Source organism: Lepidochelys kempii, chromosome 3 (genome assembly GCF_965140285.1).
Source record: "Lepidochelys kempii isolate rLepKem1 chromosome 3, rLepKem1.hap1, whole genome shotgun sequence".
In the NCBI taxonomy this organism is placed as follows: Eukaryota; Metazoa; Chordata; order Testudines; family Cheloniidae; genus Lepidochelys; species Lepidochelys kempii.
Genome location: NC_136382.1, coordinates 206,772,114 through 206,788,898, shown reverse-complemented (window position 1 = coordinate 206,788,898; position 16,785 = coordinate 206,772,114). Strand labels below are relative to the sequence as shown.

Sequence of the window (16,785 nt, the reverse complement as noted above, 5' to 3'; positions counted from 1 at the left end):
ATGTACAGCTAGAAAATGGGTTGGGAGGGGAAGAATACCCCCATGTGGTAGAATGGAAAAGACAAGCATCTAAAAGATCAAGAATATGTTATACTTTTACTATAATAGTGAATATAACATGACTCTCTTCTTTTAAATGGTATGGGAGAAGAAAATAGTGTGTTAGATAATATAACATATCTTTCTTTAAGGAAAGATAAGGGTTTGGTTAGAAGAGGAAAACATGTTTGTTTTGAAACTTACCGTTGGTCTTGTTTGATACTGTGTAAACTTATTTTTTCCTAATTAAAATGCTTTGTTTTCAAGGTGTTTTTGACGAACTCTGCAAATGTTTTTTTATTGGAACCATGTACTGAAGTCCCTGCTCTCCTGAAGGAGCAAGTTGATGCTTGCAAAGCAGTTTTGAGTATTTTTAGGCACATGATAATGGAACTTTCAATGAATAAAAAGACATGGTAAGTTTTAAACGTATCTTAAAGGTTGAATAAATTAATTAATAATATTACTGCTTCTAGAATTTTAAGACAGAATAATTGAAAAAAGATGAGGGAATTTCCATAACATTTTAGTTTTTTTAATGTTTCCTTGTGTGCCTTTGTAAAAAGTATGATAAGATTGTACTTACTTTGTAAGACAGTTCATGATTCCACTGCGGGGGAAATTCCTAAAATACTGAATGTAAGAGATTTTTGTTTAAAGCTTTTGCTTATGTAACCTTCCGTTTTACTGTTCTTAGCTCAAACTTGATTCTTATTCAAACTACATTTTCAACTTTTAAAAATACAGTTTATTCAAATCTTGAAATGCTTAGTACAGATAAGTGTTCTTAAATCAGTTTTTAACTTCTTACTATACACTTTCTGTGGCTAGCTAGGGCTGCCAGATGCTTTATAATCGCTAAATACATGCAAATGTGTGCATGTTTGCATGGGTTTGCACACGCACACATACACCTAACTATACATTTAATCAATCAGTGGAATTTAAAATAAACAAATGTTTGTCTTTCTAATGCTAACTGAACTAATTTTGTTTGTCAATATATGTAAAACATTACACACACAAAATTGGTAAAAGAACATTACTAGAGGATCGTACACTTGGTTGCTTCTCCAGGCCAAGTGCATCCTTCCATTTCCCCTCCCCTCCAAAAGCTCCTGGTATGCCACCACCCTCCCATCTCACTCTATTTTTGGAACACGTAGTAACCCCTCCCTCATGTCAGGGTCTCAGTATGCCCCACATTACCCCCTCACCACATGTAATGGTCTGTATGTATCTGACTTCCCCATCTCCTTGAGCAGGTCGTCAAGGAATCAATTCTGAAGCACTTAGAGGAGAGGAAAGTGATCAGGAACAGTCAGCATGGATTCACCAAGGGCAAGTCATGCCTGACTAATCTAATTGCCTTCTATGACGAGATAACTGGCTCTGTGGATGAGGGGAAAGCGGTGGACGTGTTGTTCCTTGGCTTTAGCAAAGCTTTTGACATGGCCTCCCACAGTATTCTTGCCAGCAAGTTAAAGAAGTATGGGCTGTATGAATGGACTATAAGGTGGATAGAAAGTTGGCTAGATTGTCGAGCTCAACGGGTAGTGATCAATGGCTCCATGTCTAGTTGGCAGCCGGTATGAAGTGGAGTGCCGCAAGGGTCGGTCCTGGGGCTGGTTTTGTTCAATATCTTCATTAATGATCTGGAGAATGGTGTGGATTGCACCCTCAGCAAGTTTGCAGATGACACTAAACTGGGAGGAGTGGTAGGGATAGGATACAGAGGGCCCTAGACAAATTAGAGGATTGGGCCAAAAGAAGTCTGATGAGGTTCAACAAGGACAAGTGCAGAGTCCTGCACTTAGGACGGAAGAATCCCATGCACCGCTACAGACTAGGGACCGAATGGCTCGGCAGCAGTTCTGCAGAAAAGGAGCTAGGGGTTACAGTGGACGAGAAGCTGGATATGAGTCAACAGTGTGCCCTTGTTGCCAAGATGGCCAGTGGCATTTTGGGATATATAAGTAGGGGCATTGCCAGCAGATCGAGGGACGTGATCGTTCCCCTCTATTCGACATTGGTGAGGCCTCATCTGGAGTACTGTGTCCAGTTTTGGGCCCCACACTACAAGAAGGATGTGGAAAAATTGGAAAGAGTCCAGCGGAGGGCAACAAAAAGGATTAGGGGGCTGGAACACATGATTTATGAGGAGAGGCTGAGGGACCTGGGATTATTTAGTCTGTGGAAGAGAAGAATGAGGGGGGATTTGATAGCTGCTTTCAACTACCTGAAAGGAGGTTCCAAAGAGGATAGATCTAGACTGTTCTCAGTGGTAGCTGATGACAGAACAAGGAGTAATGGTCTCACGTTGCAGTGGGGGAGGTTTAGGTTGGATATTAGGAAAAACTTTTTCACTTGGAGGGTGGTGAAACACTGGAACGCGTTACTTAGGGAGGTGGTGGAATCTCCTTCCTTAGATATTTTTAAGGTCAGGCTTGACAAAGGCCTGGCTAGTTGGGGATTGGTCCTGCTTTGAGCGGGGGTTGGACTAGATGACCTCCTGAAATCGCTTCCAACCCTGATATTCTATGATCTCCCAGTTCACACCACCACATATGAGGGGCTTTTTGCTCCCCACGCTAGGGAGTCTGCCCCCTTTTCCCCCTCGGTGTGTACTACCATTCTGTCACCTCACCCTCATTCTTATTTCTTTTCTTTACAGTGTGGGAGAGAAATCTTTCAGGGTTTAAATCTGTATTGTGAAGATGGGTAGAGCTAAAATGGGGGGGTGCTGGCATGTGTTATGGCTGTCATCAACTGGTTCTTTGATCTGTAGACATGCATAAAGGTGGTTGAAGCTGCTGGCTCTGCTAACCAGATGACAGGGGCTCCATGTGTGCTGTGTCCCCATTTCCCCCTTTTGGCTTTTCTGATTTTCATCAAATCAATAGGGTTATAGCCATTGATACCTAGAACATTCCCTTAAATTTTGGAATTGATTAGACTCTGCATTCAAAAGTTATCGCATTACAGGCAGACAGGTAGGAATGCCATTGAGTTGAGTGTAAGACCTTGTTTCACTTAGCCAATTGCGAAATCAAGCACTCAAAAGTCGGGAAATGCCAGTATTAATGTGCAACCTTAATTCCGCCCCTTCATGTGTGTGCTTTTTCATGATACAGTCTTACCAGATTCTTTGTCCCCCAATCTACTCCCATCCTTCCCCCCAGTTCAGTTTTTGTCCCTCAACATTTGACTCAGATTTCTACCTCCTCCACGTTGCCTGAATGCCAGCGGGGGTCACTGAGAAAGAGGGCTCTGGTCCCGGGTCTGGTCTCCGACCCAGACTGCATGTGCAGTCTGGTCAGCACTAAGAGCTGTGAGAGGATGGAAAGTGCTCAGTCACTTTGTGGGGATGGTGCATCTTCAGAGATTTTTGGCTGAGAACTTCTAACAAGTCTCCTGAATATGTGGAAACTGATTGATTAAACTTGGACATATTAGGGCAGATTTTCATAGCAATTTCATACTTTCTTGCCCTTGACTCTGGGGACCAGGCTTTTACTTCCACCCCTAACTTGGCGTCCTCTAAAATGAAAGGGGTTTTTTTTCCCCCCTCTCTGCAAAGTGCTCCAAAAGTGATTATCTTCAACATAAGTCTCCACAGACAGTTAAAGTTGTCTTAAAGGTGACTTTCGAAGTGTTTTGAGTATTGTCACTTTTTCAGTTTGTGAGACTATCAGTGAATTAAGAGTGGTTTTCATATCTGGAAACTGAACAAGTAAGATTAATAAAACTTGTAATTGAAATGTGAGGTTTTATTTTGGTACCAGGGAACAGATGTTACAAATACTCCTGCGAATAACAGAAGGTGTCATGCAGAAGCCAAAGGATAACCAAGTAAAGGACATGTTTGCTCAAAGCTTGGCAGGATTACTTTTCAGGGTAAGTGCCTTTCTTTTTGATAAGAAAATGTAAAACTGAAATTGAGTGCTATTTTTGTTCTTTTTAAGTGTTTTTGAAAGAATGGAAAGTAAATTTCAATGACAGCTTATTTCATATAAGAAGTGGGTTTTTTATGAGATAATTTTATGCCATTCAAAAAGGTATGGTTTTATTTAAATATTGCACTGTATTACAAAAAAATACTATCTGTAACCCATAAAATATTGACTCTTGTTAATAGTACAGTTTAGGGTATCGGGTACTCTATACTTTGTAGATTATAGCCACTAGAGGAAGACTTGAGCAGGTCTGTCAAGTATACTTGTATATTTTAATAAGCAGACAGACCTGCAAATGTTATATGTTATGGGATCTGCTTTTGTTACTATTGCTAGGTACAGGATGTACTAAAAATTTGCATTTCCCTTATGTTCACTGATCCCTTATTTACATGTGCTGGGTAGGTTTTCTGTTGTTTAGTCATCATGGTAGTTTATTGCTTTCTGTTCATTTTGCCCCCTTGTGGTCATACAATATTTATTTTCATATAAACTTAACCTGGATGCTTTAATAAAATAGCATATAGTCATTTTAGCGTTTGTTGCTTCAGGTTGTATAGATGAAACAGATTTTTAAAGATTTTTTTTTTCCTGTCGTAGAATAGAATAGAATATCAGGATTGAAAGGGACCTCAGGAGGTCATCTAGTACAATCCCCTGCTCAAAGCAGGACCAATCCCCAATTTTTGCCCCGATCCCTAAATGGGCCCCCTCAAGGATTGAATTCACAACCGTGGGTTTAGCGGGCCAATGGTCAAACCACTGAGCTATCCCTCCCTGTCCTTTGTGACATCATTGTAGGACAGAGTTAATTTTGTTTGGGTGCCTTACCTGTGTATCTTTATAAACTGTTGGGTATTACATGTCAGAAGCTATTCGAGATTAGTCTGTCACCTCAATGTGAATAGGACAACTTTTATCTTATGTGTAAATTGGTCTATGTGGACTCCTAAATTGATGGATACATGATAGCCTGTTTCTAATAATTTCAGATTTAGAGAATTCTTTGGTATCAGTCATATTATTTAAAATGTTTAGACACCAAATTGGTCTATGTATATACCTGGATTTACAAGTGAATTGAGTGACCTATTCCTTACTAAAATGATGTTGAAATTCCACCATCAAAGTAGTAATTTTAACTTCCTTTATTAAAATAATCTTATAGGAGATTGAGAATAACATTCCCCCTACCAATCATGGTTATATTCTTTTTTGTAATAAATTTTCCTATGGCTTATGAAAGTAGTCAGAAATAATATAAAAAAACAAAAGTAATTTAAATAGCACATTGTGGCACAACATGGTGTGTACCAGCATCAACAAAGTTTCAGGATACTGTGATTCTTTTAATTTCATAACATCATTCAAGTTACATCCACTAAGCCAAATCAAGTATTTTTTTAGAAAAGAATACAAGCAGAAGGGAAGGAAAACTAAGTCATAAAATTTAATGCATCTATACTCAGAAATCAATCGAAAAAAGAAAATGAGGAGTTGGAAAGGAATTTTTTTCTGTGATTTTTTTTTCCTCAAAAATCATAACAGAACACATATAAAATAAATTAGTTTTCTTGTTTTTGGTGACATAGAAACATTGCTCAAGACAAAATATAAAAACAAATGTAACCTTTTATCTTTTTTAATCAGCATCCTCAGCTTTGAAAAGTTGGATCTCTAGCAACTCCTTCTGGCTATTATATGTTCATTTTCTGCATAGGCTGTGCTTTTCCATTAGAATTTTGTTTCAAATTATATTTTCCACAAACTGGTTAAATTAATATCTGCAATAAAGCAAGGGTTGCTAATTATTAGCTGATGTCACAGTAGAGCCACATCTGAAAAACAGTACAGTTGTATGAATGTCAGTTTCATTTAACTGCATTTAATTTCTAATGTAAATGTAATTTATAGCAATTTTTTAAAATGACTGTATTTTTAAAAAAAGTTCCATGTTGGAGTTAAAGGTTGCTGGGGCCATACTAGCTTCTGCAGCCTTTAATTTTTTATGTTGTATTTAGATTTCTTAAATGGAATACAGGTTCCAGAGTAGCAGCCGTGTTAGTCTGTATTCGCAAAAAGAAAAGGAGTACTTGTGGCACCTTAGAGACTAACAAATTTAGTTGAGCATAAGCTTTCGTGAGCTACAGCTCACTTCATCGGCTGCATTCAGTGGAAAATACAGTGGGGAGATTTATATACATAGAGGACATGAAACAATGGGTGTTACCATACACACTGTAACCAGAGTGATCACTTAAGGTGAGCTGTTACCAACAGGAGAGCTGGGGTATAGGGGGTGTTCTGGGCCAAGGTGTTCGAAGCACCGTAGGCCGGCAGAAGTACTCTGGAAAATGAGACCCACACGCAGCTAAGCAGCGAGTTATTGGATTTATTGAAGGTTAGTTACACACCCGAAACGGGGACTCCAAGCATTGCTGTCATGGAGGCGGAGAACCCAGCACATCAGTGCTTTGCCTGGGACGGAGTCCGACGCAGGGGTAAACAGCAAGCCATAATAAGCATTACACAGAAACAGCTTATGAATATGTAATTAGGTACTTTCCTAAAGGGGCTTTCTGCTACCTGGCAAAGGGCCATGCAGGGCAGACGGAATTGGCCTAAAGCTGGTTATAGCTGATTTCCCATGTCCTACAGTGACAGGGTGGCCTCGAGAAAGCGGAAGTTCCCTAGCTAGGCCGTAACAAAGTCTTCCACAGTCCCTTACAGGGGGGAACCTTTTGTAGTGATAATCAAGGTGGGCCATCTCCAGCAGTTTACAAGAACGTCTGAGGAACAGTAGGGGTGGGGATAAACATGGAAAAATAGTTTTACTTTGTGTAATGACCCTTCCATTCCCAGTCTCTATTCAAAGTTAATTATATCGAGTTTGCAAATTAATTCCAATTCAGCAGTCTCTCGTTGGAGTCTGTTTTTGAAGTTTTTTTGTTGAAGAATTGTCACTTTTAGGTCTCTAATCGAGTGACCAGAGGGATTGACCCATCACTCTCACAGATCTTGGGAGACAGGCCAGTCCTTGCTTACAGAAAGCCCCCCAACCTGAAGCAAATACTCACCAGCAACCACACAACAGAACCACTAACCCAGGAACCTATCCTTGCAACAAAGCCCATTGCCAACTGTGTCCGCATATCTATTCAGGTGACGCCATCATAGGGCCTAATCACATCAGTCACACTATCAGAGGCTCGTTCACCTGCACATCTACCAATGTGATATATGCCATCATGTGCCAGCAATGCCCCACTGCCGTGAAAATTGGTCAAACTGGACAGTCTCTATGTAAAAGAATAAATGGACACAAATCAGACGTCAAGAATTATAACATTCATAAACCAATCGGAGAACACTTCAATCTCTCTGATCACTCGATTACAGACCTAAAAGTGGCAATTCTTCAACAAAAAGACTTCAAAAACAGACTCCAACGAGAGACTGCTGAATTGGAATTAATTTGCAAACTGGATACAATTAACTTAGGCTTGAATAGAGACTGGGAGTGGATGGTGCCTTACACAAAGTAAAACTGTTTCCCCATGTTTATCCCCTCTTCCCCTCTCCCCCCGCCCCGCTCTCCTGCTGGTAATAGCTCACCTGAAGTGATCACTTTGGTTACAGTGTGTATGGTAACACCCATTGTTTCATGTTCTCTATGTATATAAATCTCCCCACTGTATTTTCCACTGAACGCATCCGATGAAGTGAGCTGTAGCTCACGAAAGCTTATGCTCAAATAAATTTGTTAGTCTCTAAGGTGCCACAAGTACTCCTTTTCTTTAAATGGAATAATTTACTTGAAATCTTAAGTAATTATTCATCTTTTCTTCTTTGCGTGACTGTGCATGTGTATTCCACTTCTGGTGTGCATGCTCCCCACACACACTTCATCAAATTCTTTTGGTCAGAAGTGTCCATTGAGGCCAATCCTGTGCCCTGGGTGCCATTGCCCTTTATGCCTTCTGATGGAAGGGGGAGATACAAAGAAGGCTAAAACTTGTCCCTCCTGTGATGCAGCTATTCCACTTAATGATGGGCATTTGAGGGGCCTTTCTTAGAGAGAGGCAAATGTCTGATAAATGCTCAATCTGTCATTCCTTCTTCAGGAGGACACACAAGTTAGGAGTGCTCTATGAGAGTCTCCTCAGAACCAGAGAAAACGTGCCTACCAGGCCTGAATAGGTGTCCACAGTTAGTGCTCCTGGAAGTGGCAGCTCAGATCCAAGACCCCAAGGCTCACAGTTCATAAAAAAGTTCAGACCCTTCTACAATCAGAGGAGTAGGGAAGCTAAGTCCTCCTCCACTCAGTTATCTGAAAGGGGTAGGAACGAATGTTATTTCCACAGTGAGTGCAGGCCTAGGTTACCCTTACTGGAACCTAGTAAAACGGGGCATAAATCTCCTCATCTCTCAGCCAAAAGGTCCAAATTGAGTCCCTCTGACACCTTGGCAAAAACCCATCACTGAGAACACTTGGTAGCCTTTGAGACAATGTTCTGCACGTCACTGATACCAATCTGTTGGTACTGACATCACCTCACACAGTGCTGATGACGTATTCTCCTCAGCTCCAGTGCCAACCCTGTTGGTTCTCCCAGCACTAATATTCCTGGCACCCACATTATTTTCAGGACTAAGTGATCTTGTGGTGACTGCTAAACCTGAATTACTAGTACTCTCCTCAGCTCTTAGTGCCCTGTATCCGTACTGTTACAGTACCAGCCAGCTCTTCAGCTCTGGTGGTGAGGAAAGAAAGACAGGGCCATCTCCTTTCTTGTAGAAGCAGGGGAAGGAAGGTAGAATCAAGTGAAAGAAAACCCCTAGAGGGGGTGGGAGAGGAGCTATTCCTTTCCATTCCATGGCCAGAAGTCCTGATCATCCCCCTCTCCCACGCAGAATTAAGTCCTGATGTGCTGCTGAAATAGGGGGGGCATTATTGTTGCAGAATTTTGTCTCTTTATACACGGGGTCCTATTTTATCGTTCTTTTCTTGTTAGATGCTAAACTCATTTAACTCCCATGAAACCATGATTTCTGTTCGTAGTTCTTGATAATTTTTCAGTAACAGCCTCAGGAAGTGGCAAATTCTGAAAGTAAAGAATAACAGAAGGAAAGAAAGACAATTCATTTTAGTGACTGAAAATTAAAAATATGAAAAGCTGTTACAAAAGTCTAAATTCTCTTGGTCTTTGGACATACATTTTCAAATTTTTTAATTCTGTGCTTTTTAGAAATGTACAAAATGTCATTGCTTTTCTATTTCCCAGACTCTTATTGTGGCTTGGATCCGAGCAAATCTGAGTGTTTACATTTCTCGAGAACTCTGGGATGAGCTGCTCAGCATACTGTCTTCCCTTACTGACTGGGAGGAGCTGATAACTGAATGGGCCAACATCATGGATTCTCTAACGGTGGTGTTAGCAAGAATGGTGTATGGAGTTGAAATGACAAACTTACCACTGGATAAACTAAGTGAGCAAAAGGAAAAAAAACAAAGAGGCAAAGGTAAAGTCTCTCTTCTTCAGTGTATTTTATGTTAAATAAGTTAAGATACTCAAACTTAGTTGGACTATATTAGATTTTCAAATGTAAACATTATGGTTCTTTACACATTGTAAAGATTCATTTGAAAAAATGCACTCCATTTTACTTTACTTAGTATTATTACATGCAAAAAATCGAGCATCTGCATTAGTAAGATACTTATACTGATCTGTTTTTATAAACTTTTTTAAAAATGTAGATGGATGCTTAGGGGTTCAACACCAGTCTCTGCTGCAGTAGTAGGAATGGAGCACAGCTGCTTGTGCTGCAATCTGTGCATAGCCACCAACACTAGAAATCCTTTTTCATATAATTGCATTTTATTTTAATAAACCTGTTTAAGTAAGAGTCTGGGGGCCAGTGGAGGATTTTGTGTGCAGTCTTGTGAATCTTAGCACCACTTTCACAGCAATTTACAATAATTAACTAATTGAATTATCTTAGTGAACATGGATAGAGCGCTGTGAGGTAGATAAATGTAATTCCCATTTTACAGGTGGGAAAACTAAGGCAAAAAGACCCAAGGTGAGATCCTTTTCCCTGCACCAACCCTCTTATGCTGGGTAAAAGGGCCAGAGCAGCATAGAGGGTCTTATAGACTATAACTGGCCAGGAGGCTATTCACCTGGCAAAGGCACTGTCCAAGATAGCCTTAAGGCTGTCCTGCAAGGACTTCCTCACAAGCCAGGGGTCAGGGCTGACACCAGGAGGAGCATGTTTTATGGGGGCAGGGATACAGTGCTACAGTGATGAAGTGGGGTGTAGCTCACAAAAGCTTATGCTCAAATAAACTGGTTAGTCTCTAAGGTGCCACAAGTACTCCTATTCTTTTTGCCCATACGGTAGTCTCAGGAAGTTGCCATAATTTAGGCAGACCCCTAGGCCTCTCTAGCCTCTGAAGCAACTCAGGATCAGGAGGGTGGAAAGGTGACTTAGTCATCTTAGCATCTCCTCCCTCTGGGCTGCAAGGTCTGTATTGTGTCTTAGAGGTACAGCACAGAATTTCATCCCTAAGGTTTGCCCAAGACAATATAGAGAGTTAATATTAGAACCAGGATTAAAACACAGGAATCCCTTGCTCTCACTTATGTATTAACTATCTGCTTTACTAGGTTGCTGCTCCTAACTCGACTGAAATGTCACCGGTTGTGGGCAGAAGCCTCACTGGTAGCTCAGCACATGAGCTAGTTCAACTGCAGGCTGTTACCCACAGAGAAGCTTGCATTGACCTTACACGATTAATGACAGCACTGTCCATCCCTTACCTCAAGTCCTTATTTGTTCTAGGATTTCCCTCAAAAATTAGAGGTCCAATTTCACAACTCCCAAAGGCCATCCCTGGGTGCTGACCATGAATAATCTGAGATTCAGAAAAAGTAACTAACAAGCTTATAGGTCTAGTGATGAGTTTAGTTTTCTCTACTACCTCCATAAAAGGAATAGGATTTAGAAGCATGTAGACCAAAATTATTAAAAAGTGGGTGTCTAAAGTTAGACATCTAAATAAGTGGCCTGATTTTCAAAAATGCCAAGCACCCAGCAGCACCCATTGAAATCAGTTTGTTTTCTCAGGTTCTCAACTTTTAGCACCCTTATTTTTAGATTTGGTCATAGATTAAACTTAACACTTCGACTCCCTGATTTTCAGGATGTCTAATAGGTGGAGCAAGGTGGACTCTCAGTGCCAGTGACTTGATTCTTGAATTTAAATCAAGGAATACTCAGTACAGTATGGTGTTACTGTAAAAACCTATTTTGATTCTTGATTAAGTCCTGACACTTTGGGTTCTGGTCAAGTGACAAATAACTATGTTTGAAAAAATGAATAGAAAGAAGAAACAATGGGAGGAATTGTAATACATGAGCTTTGTGGGACAACTTCTTCCTAGTTGGCATCTCTTAAATTATTTTGAATAATATTTTTCTGCCAAAAATAATAGGTTTAAAACTTGTCCCATTTTAGTTCTTTTTTGTAGAAACACTTAACTCTATGTAGTATGAAATAAGCATAGCATTAATTGTAAATGATTCTAGATTGATGTTGCTTTTGCTTGCTCTATCTCAAAGGTGGCATCTCAGATCCTCAAAAGACAACTACAATGGGACGATCGTTTTCATTAAGCTGGAGAAGTCATCCTGAAGTTGCGGAACCAATGAGATTCAGGAGTGCTACTACCTCTGGAGCACCCGGAATTGAGAAAGCAAGAAACATAGTCCGACAGAGAGCAACAGGTTAGGCACTGGCTGCTTTAACATCTTAATTATAAATTGCAAGATCAACATTTATAAAACTGAAATTATTTTAAAATCTCCTCTCGTGACTTTTAATTAGGAATAAATGTTTGCAAATCTGTCTCTAAATCTTTTTCTTCACTTTTCTTATACCTAGAAAGCGAGGTCAGTTTTATTTACGTCAGGAATCCTTTTAGTCAAACATACTATGATTATATAAAATAGGAGAGATTTATTGATTACTGAGGTTAGGACACAATGATTTAATATTTTGTTGAGTGTGGTTTTTTTTATTAAATGGGCTTGATAATAAAGAATGATTGGCTAAGTATTGTAAACTATATAGATATACTATACTAATGTATTTGTAAAAGCTGGGACTTTTTAGCCAGCATGACTACCTTTCAGATATTTAGAGTAATTTTTTATAAAAGCAATAACTCACGTCATCACAGGCCACTGTTCCCAGGAAAATTCAGCATTCACTAGTGAATCAAGACACTTTGGCTTCATTCCTTAAAACTTTTCTCAGACTTTCAAGCACTGGTACAAATACCCAGATTATCATGTCTTGCTGATGTTTACATATATTCTGTGCAAAATAATCCTGTTAGTGTAGTATTAAGATATTGTATTTTCTGGCTTTAAAACTGTATGTGTTCACAATAATCTTTTTCTTCCACCTTGCTGCTTTTACCAGATCTGAATTGTAAAACACCCTTGGATTTTTTTGGTGAAGGATTCTGGATGAAAATATTTTAGTGTATTCAGTATGAATAGGTTCTTTTATGTGTATACTAAATTCTGGACTACCTGATTTAGTATTTGGTAAACATTATATGGAGGTGTAGAAATACTTTGAAGTTTCATTAAACAGTTCTAGTACCTGTAAATTAAGCAAGTAAATTAATGAGAGGTTTACAGAATACTAGGAAATATATAATACCTCCTATTATTGAGGAATTCTCTTACTACAATCAATGAAAAAGAGCTGCAAGACTAAGCCATTTTCCACAAAATATTGTATTTTTATAACTGTAAAAATATCAAACAGTTAATAAATAGTTATGGCATAGTCTATCACTTTTACAACCTAATAAGAGATTTTTATTTTAATAATTCTAAAATGTCAACTTTTTAAAAATGATCATCATTATCTGATAAAGCTAACCAGGATAAGAATTCTTTGTATTTAGTTGTACTTAACATCCATATCTATATCCCTTTGTATACTTTATTACATCTTACACTTTCTCGATATAGAGACCTTTTTAAAATTTGTTTTGTGATTTCTCTAAAGTGAAATATACATCTGTAGCACTGTGCATAATGGCAAGTTTTAAAAAATGGGTACCCAAATTAAGCTCTTAAATCCGTATTTTAGGTGCCCGAATAAGTTACCTGATTTTCAGCAGTGCTGAGTTCCCAGCACTTTTGAAAATATGGCCAAATAAATATGTATGGTAGTTCAATATGTATATACAGTAGCTCGGTGTTCACCAGTTTCTTTTTTCTCTTGTTTGTTCTATAAAGAAAGAGAGAGAAAATGAGAAAAATAAGAGGAAAGTGAGAGCAGGTCAGGGAATGAGGCTGATGGAAGAGTGTTCCTGAGATGCAGAAGAGAATACAGGGTTTTCAAACACTCCAGAAGCCTGGTTTTGAGCTTCAGATAGTAGATTGTCTTTCTCTGATATGATAGTTACAAGTGCCGCTCATTCCAGTTCAATGGGCCATCAAGCAGCAGCCACAGCAGATGTTCATTACCGCTTTTGAGTGAGGGATATTCCTTTGCACAGCTTCTCTCCTCATTCATAACAAACGGGTAGCTCATTGTTGAATTTGGAGACAGTCAAACGTTGTTGCTGGAGGCTCCAGGACTAGGCCCTGCCCTCCTGGTCAGATCACCAGAAATTCAGTCTTTCATAATAGAAACAAGTTGGTGGTTCAGTTTCTCCTAACCACTTTGTTATAACTTCAGTTTCTTCGTCAAGTAGTGTCCCTATTAGTGCTCCATTCCAGGTGCGCATGCGCCACTCGAGCCCTTGATTGACGATTTCTAGCTAGTTATGCCTGTTCATCCTGCGCATGTGCCCTATGCCTCCTCGTGGCAGACTCTGAGGCTATAGAGGAGTGTGTGGAAGAACAGCCCTCAGTTCTTTCTCTACAGCCTCGGCCTGACACAAAACAGTAGTGTGCCTGCCTAGAGCATACTTGGCCTTTCTCTTTACTTTTGCTATTAAAGTTAGTTTAGTATATTTAGTTTTGGTGAGAGGACTGTTTTCTCTCTTCCTCAGGGAGACTTGTCTTCTCTAGTAGGGTGTGCCTGGTTTGCCAGGCTTCAAATGTTGCCTCTCCTGCCGGGAGACTATGCCAGTGAGCGATGGAGACTCCAGGTGGCTCCGTTGTTTGGGAGAGTCCTATATCTCCCAGAAGTGCTCCTTTTGTTTAGTCCTTAAGTCCAGGAAGTCTAGGAAGAACAGGGAGATAAGGCTTAGACTTGTTGGCAATGGAGCGTTTCCTGCAATTGCCCTCTGAGCCAGATGAAGAGACCACATCCAGATTTCAGCAGCTTACCTTAAAGGCATCCAGAACACCACTGCCGATGCGCTCAGCAGACAGTTCTCCCATGACTACAAATGGGAGCTGGACCCGCAGGTCCTCCAGGACATATTCCGGAGATGGGGACAGCCAGAGATTGATTTTTATGCCACCTCCAAGAACAGGAAGTATTCTCTCTTCTGTTTAAGGGGAGGTCTGAGTCATTGCTTCCTGGGGGACACCCTTCTTTTTCCATGGAAGAGGAGTCTGTTCTCTGATGCCCCTAATTCCAAGGTTGATAAACAGGATCAGGCAGGCCAGCCAAGGCCAGAGTTCTTTTCAAAGTACCTACCTGACTGAGACAACCTTGGTACCATTACCTGCTTTAGCTCTGAGTACAACCAATGATCAAGTTCCCCATCTCCTGTCTCAGAATGTGGGTCACATGATTCACCCCAACTTGGTGGTTCTACATCTCAGAGCCTGGCTCCTGGAGGTTCTCATAAATAGAGGTTTCCTGCTCCAGAGAGGTGCAGCAGCTGTTATTACACAGCAGAATGAAGTCTGCCTGCACTGCTTACCTGCAGAAACGGAAGAGATGCATCCACTGCTGCGGTTGTTGCTACCTGTGATCTGAATTGGTTCCCCTTTCCTTCATCTTGGATTACTTGCTGAATCTGAAGACATCCAGATTATTCATCAGCTCAGTCAAGGTTCACCTGGCTCCTGTATCAGCCTTCCATCCCCCGATGGAGGGATTCTCCATTTTTGCTCACCCAGTATCATCCAGATTTATTAAGGGTCTGCATAATCTCTTTCCCCACATTAGAAACCACACTCCTTCTTGGAACCTCAATCTGGTTCTCAACCACCTCACGAGATCCCCATTTGAACCAATAGTTACCTTTTCCATTCTTCTTTTATCTATGAAGACGGTCTTCGTAGTTGCTATCCCATTGGCTCATAGGGTAGGGAGATTGGAGCTTTGGAGCAGATTCCCTCTATACCATGTTCTTTCATGATAAAATCTCTTTACATCTAACTCCCAGGATCCTACCTGAGGTTACATTGGATTTTCATCTTAACCAGTCTGTCCTTCTGAAACCTCACAATTCCATATCCTGGATGTTGGAAAGGATTTAGCCTTCTACTTGAATAGGACTAAGTGGTTTAGGAGATCACCTAGACGCTTCATATACTAAATCCCTAGATCTAAGGCCCAAAGGTCTGCCCAAAGACTTTTAAAATGGATATTGGGTTGTATCTTACACCTGTTACCAATCTGCAGGTGCTCAGCCCCCCAGGGGTGTGAGAGCTCATTCAACCAGATTGCAAGTGACATACAGTGGATTTCTGAAGAATGTCCCAATTTCTGAGATATGTAGAGTTGCTACCTGATCTTCAATCTATACGTTTTCAGAGCATTACACCCCACTCCATGCCATCAAATCCAATGTGGCACCTGGCTCTGTGGTACTATCTTCAGTTCTAGAACTCGTTCCAAAGGCAACCGCCCCCCTACCCCCGCCTTCTCCTCCTTCTGAGGATATCGCTTAGAAGTCACAGAGCCACTACTAAAAGAAAAAAGGAAATGTTACTCACCTGTACAGTAACTGTAGTTCTTTGAAGTGTGTGGGTTCTTCATTACCTGCCCTCCTTTCCCTCTCCTTCAGTAATTCTTTGGATGATGACAGAGTAGAGAAGGAACTGAGTGCAGTTCACCCATGCACCCCTATATAAGCTTGGTATCTGCCACGATGAGACATAGGGTGAGTGTGTGGACCAAACAGGGACTGCTAGCTAGAAATCTCCAATTGGGGGCTCAAGAGGCACATGCACACCTGGAGTGCAGCGCACACAGAGGGACACACCTTGAAGAAATACAGTTACTGCATAGGATGAATAACATTTCCTTTTATTCATTTTTGTGTGGTAGTGACTTCATTTCAGCTTCTAATTCTGCTTTTCGTCTCCTGAGCTGAGGATGTCGTAAGATCTGAAAGGGGTCTTCTCATTGAAACTAAATGTTTTACACTAAAATATTTTATAAGAGTATATGGAAATTTAATGTGTTTGGGGAAACTAAGGTTGGTGCAACATTAGCTCTACCAGTGAAAGACAGTCACACCTTTACAAAGCGACTTCCTTCCAAAAGATCCCACTGAAGATAAGAGTTAGGATACTCGACACAGAAATTTTTAACTCTTGAGTATGGTCACTCAGACCAGAAACATTCCCTGTTCTTAGTAAGGAAAGACTACTTGGTGGCAAGCAAGTAGTTTTCTGTCTAAGGGTATGAATCTCGCTTTGAGTGTGAGATGTTTGATTCACATTCTGATTGAATTCTTGCAGCCTTGTGCAAAATATTTTTTTTCTTGGCTAAGCCTACTGCAGTTTTATAAGGGGGGGAAGTGTGGTGGAATGCACTCCTGGATTCACACCCTGCACCTGAAGTAAT

The 16,785-nt window shown here is 40.4% G+C and overlaps 1 protein-coding gene across 13 annotated transcripts in view; it reads left to right on the top strand.

The window, feature by feature from the left end:
- Positions 1 to 16,785, top strand: part of RALGAPA2 (Ral GTPase activating protein catalytic subunit alpha 2) — a 306,764-nt gene that overhangs the window by 70,773 nt on the left and 219,206 nt on the right. For all 13 annotated transcript variants that reach the window (XR_012158341.2, XR_013635627.1, XR_013635626.1 and 10 more), the window contains exons 13-16: positions 307 to 455; positions 3,825 to 3,936; positions 9,281 to 9,518; positions 11,625 to 11,789. Coding sequence is in view for 8 of the 13 variants with exons in the window: in XM_073339773.2 (XP_073195874.1) it covers positions 307 to 455; positions 3,825 to 3,936; positions 9,281 to 9,518; positions 11,625 to 11,789 (664 nt within the window). In the remaining 5 variants the exon portion in view is untranslated. The remainder of the gene's footprint in view (positions 1 to 306; positions 456 to 3,824; positions 3,937 to 9,280; positions 9,519 to 11,624; positions 11,790 to 16,785) is intronic.